General features: G+C 46.6%; 1 protein-coding gene across 1 annotated transcript; it reads left to right on the plus strand.

Annotated features, from left to right (window-relative positions):
* Positions 1-7,197: 7,197 nt before the first annotated feature.
* Positions 7,198-13,036, plus strand: LOC114049688 (the record flags this gene model as incomplete). The annotated part of the gene is given in 5 exon segments (XM_027871395.1): positions 7,198-7,370; positions 7,945-8,428; positions 8,633-9,388; positions 9,530-12,639; positions 12,641-13,036. Coding segments are annotated over 5 exon segments (4,919 nt in total), but the record flags the coding sequence as incomplete, so codon positions are not given.
* Between the last annotated feature and the right edge of the window lie 1,192 nt (positions 13,037-14,228).

A 14,228-nucleotide genomic window follows, 5' to 3' on the forward strand; every position in this document is an offset into this window, starting at 1 on the left:
TTTAGCCATGCCCCCTTAGCCATAGGCATCTATTTGTTTCCAATTGCTAGCTATAACCAAAAGTCCTTGCTATAAATATTTCAGAGAATATGGGGTTTTTCTTCTCATCGTGGTTTCCTTGTGGTATAAGATCAGTAATGGACTCTCTGATTCAAAGGATGTGAACATTTTAGTCACTATCTTTGCATAATTCCAAATGTCTTTTTGAAATGGTTATACCATTTCACAGCTCCACCAACAATGTATTCTAGTGCCTATGTTTCCACAATCCCTCTAACATCGGCTTTTGTCATTTTTCCCAATTTGAGAGTGTAGGGTGAAACCTCAAGGTTGTTTTGATTTGTGCATGAAAATTATGAGAGCAGAATGTATAGCCTGCATGATAAAAATAATGAGCAGAACTGATGAACTGAAATCTATAAAGAAGTGAATGACAGTTCAAAAGAAGAGAAGCAAAAACCAATAATATTTAAAGAAAATATGCTCACTACACAGGAAATAAAACTTGAAGACAAGATTCATAGAGACAATGTGAGGATAAGAGGTCTCCCAGAGAGATCTAATAGGATCAAAAACCTTAGCACTGTGATGCAGGAAATTATACAAGAGAACTGCCCAGACTTTCCAAATATAGAAATTGAAATACCAATTGAAAAAAATATGCATATATCACCTCTAGAAAAGAAACCACACCAAAGGTTTAATTTCTAAGACACATTGTGTTTGAATTTAATAATTCAATTGATTCAATTGAGATACACCACGTTCTATAAACAATGGACAGATGCTACTCATACCCTGCCTATCAGTGAATCAGTGATATTTGTGGGAGTACAAATGGGATGGTGAATGAAAAGGGGATAAAGGGGAATGTGTGATATGTGTCAGTCAAATTGAGGATTAGAGAAGAGGGCAAGTTAACCCTTGTGGCCTCAGGAAGCGAAGAGCCTTCAGGGGAATAGGTGAGCAGGAGGGCAGGATGGAAAAGAGGAAGGAGGAAGAAGGGAGGCCTTTGATTTGGAGGTTGCAGGGGGAATCTCCTGGGATTACTGAGATGGGGGGAGTGGGAGAAGAAGTAAATAACCATAAAAAAGTAAGAAGAAAGAAGGAACTAATAAGCAATACCCCAAAGAGAAAGGGATCACAGGAGGTGATGATCAAATGTGAGGAGAAAAGAGTTGTTGGGAAAAGGGTCATGTTAAAAATAATATATTAAAGTAATTCAAGGAACATAGTACTGAGTTTACAGCCAAAGAGGGGAAAAATCATATCTTTCAAGCCCCCTAATATTATCAATCAAAAAACAAATATTTATTAAGCATCATCAGTGTGCTAGCCACTGAACTCATTGCAGGAGATACAAAAAGAGGCAAAAGACAATCCCTGCCCCCAAGGAGCTTTGAGTCTGAAGGGGGAGCTTATGGTCTAGTTAGAGTGCTTATTGTCTAATTGGAAATCTTAACCATCTAATGGGGGATCTTACAGTCCACTACAGGAGCTTACATTTTCCTGCATGAGCTACCACTTATAATTGGAGGCAAATAGAGGAAAATGGAAACAACTAAAATGAGAAACAGTGCCAGATTGGAGAAGAAAGAAAATTCTACAATATGTCATTTACAAGAAACAAATTTATAATACAAAGTCATAAACTAAACAAAACTGAGCAGATGGAGGGGAAAAAAAATAATGTAGTGATTTTTGTATTCAAGTGATTCCAAAAGAGAAGACAGCACAGTCATGGTATCTGACAAAGCAAAAGCATATATTCAAAAAACAAAGAAGTTAAATATGAAAACTATGTTAGACTAATAGGAACCACAAACACTAAACTATTATCAGTAATAATAAACTTTTATGCTCCTGATGCCTTAGAATCCCAGTTCATAAAGGAAATATTAATTGACCTATAAGAAGACATAGACAGTAACAGAGAAATGACAGGAGACTTCTGTCATAGTGGAGACTTCACTATCCCTCTGGAGCACTGGGCCTAGAATCAGGAAGACTTGTGTTCACATATGGCCTCAGGGATTTCATAGCTGTGTGATGCTGGAACAAATGACTTCAACTGTATATCCTTGTTGTGAAATGGGGAGAAGAATATCATCTACCTCATAGGGTTGTACTGAGGATCAAGTGAGATAATATTTGTAAAAGAGGTAAGCACAGTGCCTGGCATATGGTAGGTGCTTAATAATGGTTGATTGATTGATGAATAGATAGTCAGGTTGTCTTCAGCTAGTCTGGTTTGCCTGCCTTGTGAATAGTAAGTAGTTGACAGTTTAGTGCAGATGGCTGGTCCCTTCTCTGTAGGAGTTGCTTCTCCAACTGATGGCTGTGAGGGATGGGCTGGATGCAGACTTGCTTTTCTGGAGAATGCTGCCACTCCAAGGACTCTTGTATGTTTTTGTGTGTATGGTGACAGTTGGTCAGCAGTTGTTGCTGGTAATGATGAGGAAAGAGGGCTCTGTCTTTCCAATGATTTTTTTTCTCAATGATTGTTGTGGAGCCTGGGATGAAAGCAGGTCTGATGGCCTGGGGGGGGTGTTCTTTCCAAGACTCTGGGGTTCAGGACATGAGTCTGCCACCATCTGGGTGTGTGGGGAGATGCTAGACAAGGTGGTGATGATGATGTATTGACTTGTTGGGCACATGCTGTGCCCCCCCATCTCTCCCACAGATGCCTTTGAAAGGCAATTGCCACCACTGTCTCAAACTGTAAACAGACCTCCTGAAGCAATCAGAGCAGGTCTTGATGGACGATTACCATTCACTATGTATATAATCCTCAACATAGTCATGGAGAGGGTTGCCGTGACAAATCCATCTTCTCAAGTTCTCATTCCACTTGCATTTTCATGGTATTTTTGACATTGCCTTTAGATTTGTTACAGAGAAAAAATTGTGGAGGATTTTGATTATTCAACAGCTCTCAAACCCATCATCTATTCAAAAAGAGCTCTGTACTGCCAGCCATGAATGAATGAATGAAAAAGCATTTGTTAAGCTTTTACTATGTGCAAAGCTCTGTACTAAGGGCTGTAGTACATTATTTCCATTGCCAGTCTTCACTTCCACTTTGTGAACCCCACAAATCTATGTTCATGTATTCAATGTCATTATCCCAAAGGGGTGTCTAATTTGGTGGAACTGTCCTTTCCAATCCAAAGGGAATGAAGGGAAATAGAAAGGAGAACAGAACAGCTAATTCTGGAAGTTACCCATGGGGTATTGTTCCCCCTAATCTCCACCCTTCTTCATTGTTTTCCTCCCTGCCACTCCTCTGCACAGACTAACATTATGCTGAATGTTCAGTAAGTGCTCAACAAATGGCTTGTTCTAAAGTAAATTGACTTAAAATCTAATAAACAAGGAAATGCCTAACTCAGATTTTGTTGATCATCTCTGCTCTTCCTCAATTTTTTTGAGTCTAGGAATGGTGTTCCCAATTCTCCCAACTCTTTCGTGCATAAAATTGTTTTTATGATTTATCTTCCTCTCTGACTCTAACATAAAATAAAAGTTTTGGCCCTGCAGGTCCTACAGTCAAGAGGAAACTTCTTTGAACAGAAGAAGTCTCTGAGTCTCTCTCGTGTACCAGGCTGTTAGAGGAGACTTGAGCATCTCAGGGTCAGTGTCAGGATGAAATGAAGTAGTGGGATGTCATTGGACAGTTAACAGTAGCAGGTTTACTTTGAGCTAACACAGCACAGAAATACAACAACGATATAGTGACACAGTTTCTCTGAACACAGCCCATCTCATCTTCATATAAATACATTATCAGAGCAGGGTGCTAGGAAAAACTATGAGGACTTGAGTGGTCTTCAGAAATCCACGAAGGTCAGAGGTTCTGACTGCCCATTGGTGGGACTTTTTATGCCCTAAGGGGACCAGGAAGCTATGTCAGGGAAAACAAGGGCCAACCAGGTACCATTCAGTCAGTAGACATTTTTTAAGCTGCTTATTATGAGCCAGGCTCTGTTCTACACTGGAAATATGGAAGTAAAAAAAAAAAAAACCTGGAGAGTTCCTGATCTTTTAAGGAGCTCACAAAGTAACAGGGGAGTCACCATGCAAATTGCCATCAACAAACAAGCCACATACAGGAAATACTAGAAATAAGCAAAATGAGGAAGGTACTAGAAATCTGGGAGAAAGGGAAAATCTTCCTATAGATGGTGAGATTTTAGCTGAGATTTGAAGAAAACCAATGAAGTTAGGTGGCAGAGATGAGGAGGGAGAATATTTCAGGAGTGGAGGACAGCCACTGAAAGAAAATGCCCAGATTTGGGAGATGGAGGATCTTGTGCTAGGAACAGCAAGGAGGCCAGTGTTGCTGGTAGGAAAAGGTGAAGGGAGTGTAGGGGAGTGTTTATGGTGTAAGGAAACTGGAAAGGTGAGGGTGTGTAGTTTATGAAAGGCTTTGAATGCCAGAGAGGATTTATATTTCATCCTGAATTGATAGGGAGGCACTGGATTTGACTGAGTAGAAAAACAGAGGTTGGAGGGAGGGAACACAGTCAGACTTCTGCTTTAGGAAGATGATTTTGAGAACTGGGTGTAGGACAGACTGGAATGGGAGTGTCTGGAGGTAGAGACTCCAACCAGAAGGCTTTCAGTAGTCCATTGCATGAATTGATGAGGGCCTGCTCCAAGGTGGTGGAAATGTCAGAGGAGATAAGGACACACATATGAGAGTTGTTACAAAGGTGTGAAGGGAATTATGATTTTAATATTAATAAATATTATATGTGTAATGAATTTACTAATGATTTAGATTTCTCAAGAGCTGCCTCTCTGACTCAGGAACCAAAATTAACAATGCAACTTGAAATGATCAATCAAAACTTTGCATTGCTCTCACTCAGTGCACTCTTGTGCCTGTGTACCTTAAGTGAAGTAAATAAAATATGATAGAACCTATTCCCATCACAAAACTATGGTCCTGTGACCCACCAAGTAACAACTTTCGAAGACTTGAACAACATAACTCCAACAGGACTCCAGGATTACTGTATTTGCTTTTCACTTGTGTACTGGTTGTGGGAAACCACTCTGGCCCAGGGAAAGATTATTGGTAACCCACCTTCCCACCTCTCGCATCAATCTATTATTTAATAGATTTGATATCATGCTTACAATAGTTTTTGATTGGAGAAATTTGCCATGACATAGCTAAAGAGAACAATGCTTCCCTAGCTTCATGTCAATTTCAGACAGAAATTATATAATGGCCAACTGCATTGAGGCAGGCTTAAAGTCTGCCAGGTGTCATAGTGAGGAAATCGAGTCAGGAGAATCCTACCTCAGCCCATGCAGAATAGTTGTTCTCCTGACCTTATCATAAGAACACCCTCTGCAGCTCGTAGATGCAGCTCATAGACCCCCCCACAGGGTTGCTGGCATCATGAGTCAGTAGCTCAATCAGTGCCTTGATAACAATATCTGGAGTTAGACTCAGAATAATAGTTCATTAGCAGCCCCCAAAATCTTCAATAGCAAATTCCCATCATCAGGGTTTCAGATGTGACTATAATCTCATATTAGTTAGGGAACATCTCTAAAGTGAGCCCTGTGTGGGGTACAGAGACCCTTATCAATAAATCAGAGACTCAGAGATATTAGCATAAAGAAAAATTCATTTATTAGCTTTCTCGAGAAAGGGCTCCCTTAGAACACCAAAAAATTGGCACTGACTGAAGAGAGCAGAGCTGTGTTCAGATCAAAAGGTTATATAAGTCCTAGTGCAATCCCCTCCCCCCCTTCCTCAGGGCTCATTAATGCAAGCTCTGAGGGTACAATCTATTCCAATCTACCCCAGCAACAAAAGAACAAGGACACTTTTTACAACCTGCCTGGAGACAGGAAGTTTTCTTTTTCTTTTTAGAGTAAATAGTTTTAGAGAGGGAGCAGGAGGTCTGATAAAGTTGAAAAGCATGTTTCTTTACAAGATCAACCAGCTGCAAGTGTTGCAATAGAACAAGAAGCAATTAACTCCCTGAGGAGGCTTCACCCTATATTATCCCATTCACTCCCTTATCTTGTTTACATATTTGTGTAAACCAATAAACCAAGAAATCAGTTGATCAATAACCTAATCTCCCCCTGTCCTCTTTTCTTATCAGTTCTGTGGGAACCAAACTGTTAGCATTCCTCACAGCCCTAAGTAGTTTGCATGCATTCCTACACATGTTCCAGTTCCTAATTAAATAACACCCTGAGTAAAATCAAATTTCCATTAAGATCATAAGTTGCTACTCTAATAGATTTGCATCACTGTTTCTCAAACATATTTATTCTTCTTTAGCCATACTTAATCTGAAAGGATGAGACACTTTCAGAGATTGAAACTTATACATATGATAAGTTCAAACACTATTTCTAACCCTTGCAAATCATGAAATGAATTCGGATCAAAACAGTAAGATCTTCGCCACTTACAGCTCATTACAGAAATTTAGATGCTTTAGTATTAATCACTAGCCTTAGATCTCTGATACTGCTCCCATTGAGTTGCTGATTTTGACTGTGTTTCTCAAAAAGACTCATTAAGACCAGTCCAAGGACACAACAAACCTAGGAAAACAAACTCAAAATTCACAGTAGGTTTGAACATAATTTTCATCAATATCAAATTATTACTTGTAACAAAATTAGCTTGCAAATAGAAATTTAGTAGGCCCTCTAAAAGTCATACAAAAGATTTTGCAAAAATTTCTTCATAAAGGTATTTCTCTTTCTTAAAAACAGCTTATAATTTATCCAGTTATTATAGCAAACTAAATTAATTATAAGGAGATTGTACATGTTCCTTTCTTTGCACAATTACCAAGTTTCTTTTCACAAAAATACTTTTTAGAAATACTTAATTTAAACAATTGAAGTGGACTGAGTTGTCACAAACCTAGCCTGACCTCCTTAGTCCCTACCTCAAAGGATTGCGAATCCACGATTGTAAATTCCCCTGCCTCAAAGGATCGCTAATCCATGATTGTAAATTTCACTACATCAAAGGATTAGTATCTATGATTGAAAACTGTTGGGTATAAAGCTTTGTTATTTCTCTTGCCTGGCACTGTTTCTCCTAGGATTGCATCCAGGGGACAGTCGCCGGCCGGCTCCAGTAAATGCTCTCTATTTTCTAATTTGGCGTGTGTCTGGTTACTCTCGGCCCGTCCATTTCATTTGGAGGTCCCACCGAGATCGCCCTCTGGGCACCAGACACGGGCATCTCTGGAAGGCCAGGCTTCTCACTGTCCAGCGGGTGGCCACCAGGAAGACGTTCCCTGGCCCCGAATGCTGAGATAGCCCGTGCGCACCAGGCTGCCCGGACCACAAATCCTCAATTGGGCATAGAGCAATCTGTAATCTGTCTGTTCTGGTGAGTACTCTTCTGAAGTAAGTGGCCAGGCTGGACGCAGCTGCAACGCCCTTACTGACCTCCACGGGACGCCGTGTGAGAGTCCTGCCTGTCTGATTGTGTCTGTCCGGCGCCGATGTCACTGTGTGTGTGTGTGTGTGTGTGTGTCCACTGTGCGCTCCGTGGCGGGGTGGGGGGGGAAGACTTCCTGCCTCATTCTCCAGGTTGTTTGGAACTGAGACGGGTTTGTTCCCCGCTACTGTGTCAGGAGCATCCAGGGTTTTGACTGTGTCTTTTTTTTTCCCGTTTTTGTGTCGACTGTGTGTGTGCGTCTATCTACTATTTGTTCCGTGAGGAGGGGGGTGTAAATTCCTGTCTCATTGTCCAGGTTGTTCGGAATTGAGGCAGTTTGATTCCCCTCTACCCTGTCTTGACTGTGTCTTCCCTGTGTCCGTGTTTGGTCCTTGCCTACGTGAGCACGTCTATTTGTTACTCTTTTCTTTCTCAGTCCTTAATCCACCATGGGACAGGGACCCTCGAGCCCTAAGCCAGGCTCCCCTCTCTTTATTGTCTTACAGAACTTCAAGCAATATCGGCATATAGCAGAAGGTTATGGGTTTCAGGTTACTAAGAAGAAACTAGCTCTCTTTTGCCAACAGGAATGGCCCACCTTCGAGGTAGGCTGGCCCCCGGAGGGTACGTTTGACGTCTCGGTGGCCGGCCGGGTAAGGGGAGTTGTCTATGGTATACCTGGCCACCCCGATCAGGTCCCCTATATCACCGCCTGGATTGATTTCAAGCCCCCTTCGGGACCACTACAGGTCCAGGCTCTTTCAAAACTAAGACCAGGAACGGAATCAAAGACGACCTTTAGCTGCAAGCCTCCCGAAAGTCCTAAGGTCGTCACACAGCTCTCTCCTGTCTTACCACCCCCTGATTCTGACCCCCTAGATCCAGCCGAGTACTCCCAGTCCCAGGTTTCAGATCCACCCCCGTACCCAACCTCAGGGTCTCTGAGCCCCTCAGCCCCTCCTCTGATAAGTCCACCCCATACTCGAGCAGGTGCTCCTTATGGCCCTTCTAATTCCAGTTTGACCCCAGATTCCACTGTGTCAGCGTTTCCCCTGCGGCAAGTTCCTTCCCCTCCCGGAGAATCAGGGAGACCGTTCATGGTATATGTTCCCTTCTCCACCAGTGATTTGTACAATTGGAAACAGCAAAACCCATCCTTCTCTGATAAGCCCCAGAGCCTAATCTCCCTCCTAGAGACTGTCTTTTATACTCATCAGCCCACTTGGGATGACTGCCAGCAACTCCTCCGGGTTCTTTTCACAACCGAGGAGCGTGACAGGATTCTTTTAGAAGCCAGGAAGGGAGTTCTGGACCCAGATGGACATCCCTCTACTGACCCGGCGCGCTTCAACCACATCTTCCCTGAGAACCGGCCCGACTGGGACCCCAGCACTGATCGCGGTAGGGAAGCACTGGACAGGTATCGCCAGTTGTTGCTGGGAGGGTTATGGGCAGCAGCACATAAACCAACCAATATGTCCAAAGTCAGTGAGGTTAGACAGGGCAAGAATGAGTCCCCAGCTGCATACTTGGAGCGCCTCTACGAGGCATATCGAACCTACACCCCTATCGACCCAGAGGATCCCAATAACCGGAGAGCCATCGTAATTGATTTTGTAACCAATTCGGCTCCGGACATCCGTCGGAAGCTACAGAAACTTGAAGGTTTTGAGGGTAAAAATCTGACTGAACTCATGGAAGTGGTCAAGCGGGTGTTTGACTATCGTGAAGAGGCTCAAGACAAGCAAACTCGCACGGTCGCAAGGGCGGTAGTGGCAGCTTTAGCACAGGTTCCAGGGGAGGCTCAGAAGCAAGGGTGGAAAGGAAGGCGGGAGGGGCCAAACGCTGGGCGCCCCTATAAGGGTAAAGGCTTGGGAAGGCCTCCTTTAGCTCGGGACCAGTGTGCTTACTGCAAAGCCATGGGCCATTGGAAATCTGAGTGCCCTAATCGTGGGCTGAAAGAGAAGGCAGAGCCTTTATTGACTTTGAATACAGACTAGGGGTGCCCCGGCTCAAAGTCCGTTGTGACTCTTGACCCCCTGGAGCCGAGGGTTACTCTCAGTGTTGGGGGTCAACCTGTCTCATTCCTAGTCGACTCTGGAGCTGCGGCATTGGTCCTGAAATCCCCACTGGGCTCCCTCTCATCATCCACTGTGCAGGTCCAGGGAGCTACTGGACGAAAACAGTCTGTACCCCTCACCACTTCTTGGGAAGTCCAGTTAGGGAAGGGCCTAGTTTCCCATTCATTTCTAGTGATGCCCGATTGCCCTTACCCCTTGCTTGGCAGAGATCTCCTGCACAAACTTCAGGCTATCATTTCCTTTAAGGGACCTAACCCCACTCTCGGGTTCAACCTGCCACAACTTGTTCTCACCTGCCCGTTGTCGGAGGAGTCTCACCTCCTCCCCCTAACGTTTTCCCCAGACCGCCCCTCGACCACCTCCACCCCTACTTCCCTAACTCTGTTGAACCATTTCAAAGGCTTGGTTCCTGGGGTCTGGGCTGAGACCAACCCGTTTGGTCTAGCAGGACACCAGCCCCCAGTGGTGGTCCAGCTCTAGTCCACAGCAACCCCTGCGTGTGTCCAACAATACCCGTTGACTCGAGCTGCCCTTTTGGGCATCAAGCCTCACATCGATCGACTCTTGGCGGCAGGCATTCTACGACCCTGCCAGAGCTCGTGGAACACCCCCCTACTTCCAGTTTGCAAGCCCGGGTCTGGAGACTTCCGTCCTGTCCAGGATCTACGAGAAGTCAACGCCCGGGTGGAAACTGTACATCCTACTGTACCAAACCCGTACACGTTGCTGTCTTCCCTGGACCCTGCTCGGACTTGGTATACTGTTTTGGACCTGAAGGACGCTTTCTTTTCCATTCCCTTGGCACCAGTAAGCCAACCTATATTCGCTTTTACTTGGACAGATCCTAACACTGGGACATCCTCTCAGCTCACCTGGACCCGGCTTCCCCAAGGTTTTAAGAACTCCCCTACACTTTTTGGGTCAGCTCTGGCCTCCGACTTGGCCGCCTTCTGGGTCTCGTATCCGGAGGTCACTCTCCTCCAGTATGTTGATGACCTTTTGTTGGCTACCTCCTCTGAGGCAATATGCAAAGATGCAACTCTCCACCTTCTCCAGTTGCTTGAGGCTTCCGGCTATCGCATCTCTGGAAAGAAAGCACAACTGTGCTCTCAATCCATTGTTTACTTGGGTTTCACTCTTCGTTCCGGTCAAAGGTTACTGTCTCGGGGGCGTGTAGCTACCATTTTGGGCATGCCTGCCCCGAGGGACCGCCGCGGGCTCCGGGAATTCCTGGGGATGGCTGGATACTGTCGCCTCTGGATCTTGGGGTTTGCCGAGGTTGCCAAACCCCTATATGAAGCTCTGACAGGTGAACCCACCCAATTTGTTTGGGGACCACAGCAGCAGGAAGCATTAGACAAGCTTCGAAAGGCGCTGTCCAGCACGCCTACCCTCTCCCTGCCAGACCTGTCCAAGCCCTTCCGCCTCTATGTGTCTGAGTCTCGAGCTGTGGCCAAAGGGGTTCTGACCCAGCCCCTGGGGCCCTGGAATCATCCTGTTGCCTATCTCTCCAAGCAGCTGGACCCTGTGGCTTCCGGGTGGCCCTCTTGCCTGCGAACTGTGGTGGCCGTTGCCATGTTGGTTAGAGAAGCCGCTAAGCTCACCTTCGGGCAGCCTCTTGAGATTTCAGCATCGCATCATCTGGAACAGCTTTTACATTCCCCGCCGACAAGATGGATCTCAAATTCATGCCTGACTCATTACCAATCCCTACTCCTCGATCCCGCGCGCATCACCTTTGCTCCTCCGGTCACACTCAACCCGGCCACCCTGCTCCCTGACTCCCCTCCTTCCTCCCCTATACATGATTGCCTGGACACACTGGACTCCATCCACACGTCCCGCCCTGGACTTACTGATGTTCCTTTAACAAACCCAGACCTAGTGCTTTTCACGGACGGCAGCAGTTTTGTTCAGGAGGGGATCCGTAGGGCGGGTGCAGCCGTGGTCACTCTGGTTGAGACCCTCTGGGAGACCTCTCTACCCCCCGGCACATCTGCTCAACGTGCTGAACTCATTGCCTTAACTCAAGCCCTTAGACTCTCTGCAGGCAGGCGAGTAAACATCTACACTGATAGCCGCTATGCCTTTGCCACTGTTCATGTCCATGGATATGTATATCTCCAACGGGGACTGTTAACCTTGGCGGGTAAGGAGATTAGGAACAAGAGTCAGATCCAGGAACTGCTGGATGCTGTCTGGCTTCCCAAGGAGGTGGCGGTAATTCATGTTCCTGCTCACACCCGTGGAACTGACTCCCCGTCTCTAGGGAACGCGGCAGCGGATAGGGCTGCCCGAGCGGCTGCCTGCAAGCCCTTGATACCCGCTATGGTCGTGGAACCTGAGGGGATGCTGCCTGTCCAACCGTCTTATCAATCCAGTGATCCGGATGGCACCCCTGAAAAGGGGGGATGGAGAAGACACCCAAATGGCTTGCTAATTCTGCCCAAGGCACTGTTGCTACCCCTGTTGATGACTCTTCATAGCCTTACCCACTTAGGTGGAACCCGGCTTTACGACCTGGTGAGCCGACACTTCTACAGCCCTGGGATGAAGCAGGCAGCCGAGGAAGCCGCAAGAAGATGCCTTGCATGTGCCAAAGTCAACCCGCCATCACAATCAAGGATACCGACTGATAGACCACGAGGGACATTTCCTGGCGACCATTGGGAAGTAGACTTTACTGACATGGGAACTGGGTTGGGAGGGTACCGTTTTCTCCTTGTATTCGTGGACACATTTTCTGGATGGCCAGAAGCATTTCCAGTCAAAACTGAAACTGCAACCGTAGTGGCCAAAAAGCTGTTCTTTGAACTTATTCCTAGATTTGGCCTGCCGGCCTCGATAGGCTCTGACAACGGCCCAGCATTTGTATCCGCAACAATTCAAAGCCTATCAAAGATGCTGGGATTGAAATGGAAATTGCACTGTGCATATAGGCCTCAAAGTTCAGGGCAGGTAGAGAGGATGAATAGAACTCTAAAGGAGCACATTGCTAAACTTAAAATAGAAACTGGCGATAGCTGGGTCAGTCTCCTTCCCTTCGCCCTCCTCCGGGCCCGGTGTACTCCCAATTCCTCAACCCTCTCTTTATCTCCATACGAGATCCTCTATGGAGCCCCCCCCTCCTATTATTCCAAGAGTATCTGCAGCTATTCCAGCCCCAGATTTCACTAATCCGACTCTTCTTAAGTCCTTCCAGGCTTTGCGTGAGATCCAGAACGCTGTGCGCTCAGTCCTGAAAGCTGCGGGGAAAGAACCAGACCCTGCAACTTCATCGGACGCCCTGTCACCGGGAGACTGGGTCCTCACTCGCAAGCTTCCAGCTGGACCAGCCCTGGAACCACGGTCAACGGGCCCGTATCAAATTATCTTCTGCAACCCCTCTGCCGTCAAGGTTGCCGGCCACAAGGCATGGATACATCGGTCACACATCAAGAAGGCCCCAGAGCCCAACTCCACCGCCTGGACAGCAGAAGCAGTGTCCGACCTAAAGCTTCGACTCTCCAGAACTTGACTCTTCTTCTCTTTCTTTTTGCTTGTGGGATGACTTTGGGTGACCCCTATAGCCCTACCCCATCCAGCTGGATTCTCTCCCGAACTAACGATGGGACCACCGTCCAAGCTCTCACCAGTTACGGAGCCCCCACTTTCAGGTTTGACCTCTGTGCCCTCTTGGGACCAGGATGGAATCAAAACCGGGCTATGCGGGACCCTATCGCTGGGGGATGGGGATACTGCCCCACTTTTCCCACCACTCCAACCATACCCGGGGTAGGGGAAGTGAGAATCAGAAGTATTGAATTCTATGTTTGTCCGGCCACGGGGAATCCTTCCTGTCAGGGTAGTAATCACTTTCACTGCGCAGAATGGGGTTGTGAGACTGTGGCCAGGTGGATTCCTAGGGGCGGCCGGGACCCCCTAATCACCCTGGAGAGACAAAGCCCCCTCCCCACCTCCTGCTGGCCTGGGAAATGTAACCCTATGATTCTAACAGTCAAGCTGGACACTGATGACTCTTGGAATCTCGGGCATTCTTGGGGTTTAAGGTTATACATGACTGGGTGGGATAATGGGGTCCTTTTTACCATTCAGAAAATCGCAGTTCCCACCCGTACACTCCCAATAGGTCCGAATCCCATCCTTAATCCACAAGCCATATTGACTCTTGCCCCACCATCTGTTAGGGACCTGGTACCAGAGGCTCCCGAAAATCCAGAGACCCTCACTAACGTAGGTTCCCCCATTTTTGATACACTCTCTGCTGTCCACTCATTCCTAAATTTGTCTGATCCAAACATAACCACCTCCTGTTGGCTGTGTCTGAATCCAGCCCCCTCCTATTTCGTAGGAATTGCTATCGAACTTAACATCACCTCTGTGGGAAAGTTGTCTTTAAGTAAGTCCAAACGACCCTCTGCCATACCTGCCTGCTGTAACCCAGACAAGCCTAGACTTACCCTAGACGATGTCCAGGGCAAAGGAATGTGTTTGCTCGGGCCTGACTACCCGCTGCGGTCCTCCCCGTTCAACGCTACGTGCACTTCAGTCATTCTTATTTCCCCCACATCCAAAAGCTCTGACCTCCTGTTAACCGCCCCACCTGGAGTATGGTTCGCTTGTACCAGAGGACTCACCACCTGCATACGGGACATTCGTTTCCTCAACCCGACCGAGCTCTGCGTAGTGGTGCGTGTCTTTCCTCAGGT

This window comes from Vombatus ursinus, unplaced genomic scaffold (assembly GCF_900497805.2).
Source record: "Vombatus ursinus unplaced genomic scaffold, bare-nosed wombat genome assembly UNPS02000046.1, whole genome shotgun sequence".
NCBI lineage: Eukaryota > Metazoa > Chordata > Mammalia > Diprotodontia > Vombatidae > Vombatus > Vombatus ursinus.